Genomic DNA, 7500 nt, shown 5'->3' with positions numbered 1-7500 from the left:
AGCTCCTTTAATATTTTATCCACAGCGGAGCCATTTCCTCCTCCGCCGCAATGTGTGCGCGTGTGTCCTCGACGGCAGGAAAATAACACATTTTTTATTTCTCGCTCTGGCATAATGGGCGAAGTTTTGTTTGAGCCTTGCCTACCGAACGAGGCAATTTACAGTGACTACGAGAAGCTATCGGAGATTATGGCCTCTCCCTGGTGTGAAATTGAGCCTCGGCTCACCTTGTTTATCATGTTACCTCCGCACTCACAGATTTATATGCTGTGTAGGGACATGTGCTGTAACCTGCCAGTAGAATTTAATGTCTCTTTGATTAACTGTGTTCCCTTTTCTTCCCTCTATGACAGGACTTGCATCTGTGAAAGTTCTTATAGGCGTATGCCACATATAGATACTGTATGTACACTCACACACACACACACACACACGCACACACACACACATTCTCATTCACTCACAGTGCATGTATACACACACACACACACACACACACAGATAACACTATAGGATATACAACTATGTACTGTACAAAACATAATACATTCATGCTTGAAATCCCTGTTGACATAAGGTATGTTGTAGCAGTTGTAATAACACAGTAATTGAGCTGTAACGACCACTGTTGTTACTTACAGGGACGGCCCTGACCAGAGCTCGCCCCAGATTGGCCAGTTCAGTGGGAACACGGCCCTCGAGTCGGTCTACACCACGTCCAACCAGATCCTCATCAAGTTCCACAGCGACTTCAGCGGCAGCGGCTTCTTCGTGCTCAGTTACCATGGTGAGCGGCGCGCTCGTGGACCCATAGCCCCTGATAGGCTGCTGAAGCTCTCCTTCTTCTCCCCTGATGCCTCACTGTTCACGAGGCCTCACAGACACGACAGGCATGAATCATTAGCCACACGTCTCATTCTTTTCTGCTGGACTTCACTTGAACTGGACTTCCCACCTACCTTCTTCTCACATTCATTTCTCTCTGTCTCCCTCTCTATCTCTCACTCACACACACACACACACACACTCTTTGTTTGTTTATGTGTTTACCTCCTTCCTTACTCCCTTAACATACTGTTTACAAAATAATGTTGATGGCGCATAACCAAATGCAATACAAATGGAAAAGAGATGCCGTGTTGCAGGAATTCAGAGATCTTTTTCTACAGACTGCTGTCAGTGCAGTCACTCTCTATTGCATTGAAGTTATGCTCATACTCATATTGTAATATATACTGTTGCGCTTCTCAAGTAGAGGGAGACCCCTGGAGCAGATCTTGTTAAGGGTGCCTTTAAGCCAAAAGAGCCTGACAAGGGCAAGACAGCTGGATACATTCTGTAGCTTTGCCATTCTTATGTGTTTAATCCATATACAGTATGATAAATGCATGTGTTCAGTGTCTAAATTCACCTAATGGACACAGAACAGGTATAAATCCCGTTGCATAGTCTCTAGTTATAGCTGTCTTGTGTAGTCTCTAGTTATAGCTGTCTTGTGTAGTCTCTAGTTATAGCTGTCTTGTGTAGTGTCTAGTTATAGCTGTTTCCTACCTCAGAAGTCCAGAGGAAATGCTTCACCAGGGAGAATCCATATTTGTGTCTCTTTTTTAATCCAGTTGGTGCGACACACTGCACTGGCGGCCATGTTGCTGACGAGGGAACTCCCATTTCCTTGGTGGATGGAGATGTGGTTTTGAACATTTTTAATTGCCTGTCTGCACGTCTTTAATGTAGGACATGCAAAAGGGAAATATATACATAACATCTATATTTGTTCAGATTAGGCATGGGAATTCAGATTTTTTTTTTTTACTTTCTCACCAATGCGTTAACAGCTTTGATTCATAATAAATGGGCACACCAAGTGATAAAGACAACTTTATTTCCCAGAGAACTCTTTGATTTGAAAGAGCAAGGACTTCTGAGCAGTTTCGTTCCCCCCCCAAATGCGTTTGGTGCTTTAGTTTGTCAACTAATCAGATTACATTCACACAGAAGGCTATCATCCGGCAGTGTGTTCCGACCAAAGCATCTGAGCTCTATAAACTCAGTCATTCTCAGCCAAGGGTGGCCGTGGAATATAATAATCCTGGCTAAATGGGCTTTGAGATGTAGAGCCCATAGCCATCGGATTCTCCACAGCCTCCATGAACAGCTTCACTTGATTAAATGTGTGCGCACTGATGACATCAGCCGAGAAACTGATGCCCAAACGACTCAATTTCAAACTGCCATTTAGGCAACACACACACACACACACACACACACACACACACACACACACACACACACACACACACACACACACACATGCCCTTCACACTTGTTCCTCTATGATTCCTCAGTGGCTCTTAACATATAACAGGAGTGGAGAGGTAGAAGAGGAATGTGCGTTTCTTCTATTCCTCAAATCTCCATTCTGCAGTTCAGGAACATTTCAGCCAATGGTGCTCCATATCCTTGTCCCAGCTAATGGTGCTCCATATCCTCTCTCTGCTGTCTCCTCCACCTTGTTTCCTATCCCCAACTATCTCACTCTCACTCTTCCATGAATCCATAGTATGTACATGTACACATGTAGCCTATAGCCTACATATTTACTTGCATGCATTGCATACATTATATACACACACACGTGCATTGCATACATTATATACACACACACGTATACAAACTCGCATATTAAGCAGGGACTGCATTCATCAGTCACAGAGCAATAATCCGAGGCCTCAATCATGCTAAGTGAGCTTCAATAGTTAATTAGTGTTATTCCTCCAGTCCCTGTCTGGAGCCCACAATCCCATTCTAATTTAATGGCGGACAGAGACAAAGATGGGGCATTCCTCCTCCTCCACCACCGCCACCACCCGGAGGATCATGGGGTTTTGATGGGGGTGGTGGTGGAGAAACATCTCCATCTTAATCAATCTGGCACTCGCGCGCAATTACAGTGCAGCTCGTGAGGAAAGAAACCATCAAATTAGATCACCAGCCAGTCCTACCCACCACAGTCAGTGAGATGGAGTTCGCTCTTCATAAATACGTTAACCATCAAAATAATTAACACAGCCATTAAGCATCAAAATGGGTTTTCTTAATTAACGTCATGTGTACATGCAAAAAGGGATGCCTAGGCTGTCTGGCGGCTGTGATCTGCATAGCAACGCAGTTTGTGAGAGCCCACAGTTCTCAAATAACTTTATTTTTTGCAGATTAATCACTGAGCACACTCGCTGTCATATTTCCTCTTCTTGTTTATAGAAGGATTCTCTAATGTTTCCCTAATTGGAGTGGAGCACACTTCATCACAAGGTTTAATGAACATACACCACCGATCTGGGATTGTTGCGATGAGATCTTAGCCGCTCATGTGGAAAGATGGTATGGTGCAGGTCCTCGACGGGAGGGGGGGCTGGTGAAGAGCTTGTCAGTGTTTGCAGTGGTGGCCGCTAATAAGTGGGTTCACGTCGTGCGTCAGAGTGTCACTCCGGCTAATGCTGGCATCACCAACATGGCTGCTCTCCAATCATTAGCGCCTTGTCACATGCCAGCTCCTCTCTCGCGGGCACCCCCGCAGTCCCCTCTGCCACCACCGTCACCAGCGTCAACCAGCCGTCACTTCCCAGCTCGCGCCACCCCTCACCTGAACCAAGCACTCACAACACTGCAAAGAAATTCTAACTTCTGTTAGCGGCTAACTTTTCTTTTGGTTGCTAATATTAATAGCATAACACTGCTTTAATGCGTTGCGTGCCGTACATGCCTTCCTTGTGGGGCTTTTATGCTGTGCACTTTGTGCGAGTATGTACTGTATCTTCAAGTCTTACTTTTTTTGTCATCTCCTTTGCCACCTTCCTTTCCGTAGCTTACCAGCTGCGTGTGTGCCAGCCTCCTCCAGAAGTTGCCAACGCGGACGCGCTAATGGAGGATAATGACTTTGAGATAGGTAAGTGCTCACTCCGGCCCCCACCTCCCCCGCTCCCCTACCGCCTTTCTTTACTGTAGCCTGCCGTCTGTCCTCACACCAGCAATTATGCTCTCATTCACTCGAGGGCAGAAATATCCACCACATTTTTAAAAACCTGCTTCTCAATCATCGGTGATACATCCACCGAGGAAGCCCGGGAAATGTGGCAAGAGCTTCTAAGAACTGACATTAATGTATGTTTATCTCAGTGGAAAATTGTTGCTTGAGTGGCTAAATGTAGGCATGATTATTGTCTGTAATTCCTTAATTCCTGGTATGAGAAGTCACAGTGAGCTAGCGACTTGCCTGAGTACAACTCTCACCACTACTAGAGCACCCCCTGCCGTATGCCTCTTGCGGTCCGGGATATCTATAGGGCTCTGTAGTGAGCACTCACCCCAGTGAGTGACCTCTCCGTAATGAGCATCAAGCAAGGCATGGTGTGTCAGCGAACCAACCCATGCCCACACCACCCACCCTACAGGAGCACCACTGAGCTCTCTTGGCACCGATAGCGATATATCCTGATGCTCACTGACTGACTGGCGGTGGTGGTGGAGGGCAGAGAAAGTGGGCCATTACCGTAACAGAGATGGATTCACCTTGCCCAGTAAAGCAGGAGCGGCACTCCTCCGTGCCCAGTGTAGCGTGGCGCCGAGCGCCCCCATCCATCATCTCCTCCGACGCCCCCACACTGCTGACATGTGATTATTTTTAGATTGGCACCCTGGATTATGAGCGTCGTAAAATTGCTTTATGCCTTTCATATTTATGAAAAGATAAATATTCTGGGTTTTTTTTATATATATATATATATATTATTCATATAAGGGCAAAGTGATGCCTATAGAGTCCATTTTACATAACTTTTTGTTTTGTTTATCAACTCTTTAACCTCAAATTGCGTACCACAGTATGGAACATTCTTTGTTTGTAGCATCTGTCTCGATTAAAGCCTTACAGGTTAGCTGTCACTCGTAATTAACAAATGGCTTAATCAATAGTTGAATGCTTTCTCTCACCCCATGTCTTTCTCTCTCTCTCTCTCTCTGTCTCTCTTTGTCACTCTATCCCCCACTCGTTCCCCACTCCTCTCTGTTCTGTCTGGCTCTCTCAGGTGATATCATCCGCTACCGGTGCCAGCCTGGCTTCACACTGGTGGGCAGCGAGATTCTGACGTGCCGTCTGGGGGAGCGACTGCAGATGGATGGTCCCCCTCCCACGTGTCAAGGTTTGCCCCACACACGCGCACACACACACAGACACGCACACACACACAGACACACTCTCACACACACACACACACACACACACACACGCACACACACACACACACACACACACACACACACACCACACACACACACACACACACACACACACACACACACACACACACACACACTCACACACACACACACACACACACACACACACACACACACACACACACAACTCTATGGTTCTTGATCTGTCCTCTCCCCCCTTGGTTTAAAAACCATTGCCACCTATCTTCTGAGTCAAGCCGAAGCCAGAATTAATCAGTGGTAGCAAACTCATTTAAATCATTCAGCAGGTAGCCAAAGCAAATAGGTAGGTATAGACGAGTTGAATGCCATTTAATTATCAATAAAATAAAATGATTGTAATCATTTATAAGATTCAGTGATGGCTGGTAACCAAATTGTTTGTTGACGTAACCCACAGAAAGAGCGAGGTTGTTTAGAGGAAGATAGTCTGGAGAAATCGAAACTCGAGTCTGGTGAATCATGATTGGAATTTGTTTCCAACACTTGCATCATGACGGGCACTAGCTTTGAGATCATTGGTCCAGCCTCACCAATCACATTGATCAGAGATTCCTAATGTTACTTCCTACTAAACTTTAACAATTGCCAATAAACAGCATCAACAGTCAGGAAACAGTGTAAATACATTTCTGCATTTTAAACTGCTTTATTTGATGTTTGCAGGTGTTGCTGTTTCTGTTTATCACAATAAGTTTCGGTTTTGTTTCCTGGGCGGGGCCAGACTAATAGGAAGACATTGAATTCATGTAAAATACCAAAAAAATGAAGCAATTAAATGAAGCATTTAAACAACATGTAGGCCACCGCAGAATATCAAAGAGCTGAATAGATCATTTGATTGAGAAAGCAAGACCTGTCTCATTAAAAGCCTGCTCACGAAAACTACTGGCCCCAGACAGAAGGTACTGGAGAAAAAACATATTCCCTTTTCTGAAGTTGTCAAGCTAGTCACAGTTTATTGTTAAGTTGAAGTGACATTTATTACCTCGGTGCCAGAGGAGACCACACAAGGTTCAGCTATCACTTATGCCGACTCCCTCTCGAACCAAATTCAGCATGAACCGCTACACTCCGGCTATTCCTCATAGAATGTGACAGAATGGCCCTGGATCGCTCCAGCAACATAAACAACCGCGAGATTACAACTAGCGAATTGAAATGTCTCCCCTCTACTGTCACACTCTCCTGATGTGAAGAATATTGTAAATAATCCAAAATTGTTAGAGACACCTTGTGAAATTGGCACTGCTAGCAAGCTAATAATAAGCTCCTATCTTCTAACTGTGGCAGATCAAATAAAGTTTTCTTTGATAGTTCGCCCACAGATCTGCTATCTGATAACAATCTGTTGATGTTAGTGTTAGGGGTTGGATTTGGTTAGGGTGATGTTCAGTAATCGTTCAACAATGTTGTTGTATGTATGTTTTCCCCACATTCCCCCCCCTCTTTTTGAGGAGAATGATTCTCCCTGGAATTGATAAATAACCGATTTAATGCATGCTGAAAACAGCATGACAGTATTTTATGATATCTCAAAATAACATACCGTATCTATTTGCAATGGTGTGGTTGGACACTTTCTTAGAGAGATGGCGAACCTGTAGAGGGGCGTGTGCGTCCATCATAAAAGCTTCTCTAGCGCTCCGTAAAGTACCATTTCCTCTGTGATGCACCATGGGAAAAATGACCAAAAGGATGAGTATTAGCTGCACTGCCTCCCCTGCTGACCTGCTTGCTAATGCTAACCCTCCTCAGCAGGCCTGCTCTACTCTGTGCCTTTGCAATGGATCCCTCCCCTCCGCTAAAGGATTTAGCTCACCCCACCCAGCCCCATTCTCTCCACTGGCTGTGGGCATTGTGTGCAAAACGGGGCCAAGTAACGGGCGTTTTTTTTTCTCCATCTCAGTCACACCTGCGCCTGTCAGCTCCAATCTCGCTCTCTCTCGCCCCTTCCTGTTTTTCGGGCGGTGTTGTCTGACGCACGCCTCACTCCGTTCAGAGGCATAAACAGCTGCTACCATTAATCTTTTATGGTGCCATATTTTACCCCCCGCCGAAGCGAGTAAAAGGGTGCGTGTGCGTGTGTGTGTGTGTGCGCGTGTTTGCGTGCATGCTTGTCTGTTTGTTTGTGTATACGTCCGTGCGCTTGTATACATGTGGGAGTGTTCACTTTTGTACACATTTGCCCTCTGTTCAAATCGAAAATTGCCTGGAATGAGGCAA

General features: G+C 45.4%; 1 protein-coding gene across 1 annotated transcript in view; it reads left to right on the top strand.

Moving 5' to 3' along the window:
- Window positions 1-7500, top strand: part of csmd3b (CUB and Sushi multiple domains 3b) — a 407622-nt gene that overhangs the window by 317595 nt on the left and 82527 nt on the right. Inside the window, exons 44-46 of the mRNA XM_062530145.1 lie at window positions 642-787; window positions 3866-3946; window positions 5085-5198. Coding sequence (XP_062386129.1) covers window positions 642-787; window positions 3866-3946; window positions 5085-5198 — 341 coding nt within the window. The remainder of the gene's footprint in view (window positions 1-641; window positions 788-3865; window positions 3947-5084; window positions 5199-7500) is intronic.

Source organism: Sardina pilchardus, chromosome 24 (genome assembly GCF_963854185.1).
Source record: "Sardina pilchardus chromosome 24, fSarPil1.1, whole genome shotgun sequence".
In the NCBI taxonomy this organism is placed as follows: domain Eukaryota; kingdom Metazoa; phylum Chordata; class Actinopteri; order Clupeiformes; family Clupeidae; genus Sardina; species Sardina pilchardus.
Note: the sequence above shows the minus strand (reverse complement) of the source record. Positions and strands in the feature narration are given on the sequence as shown.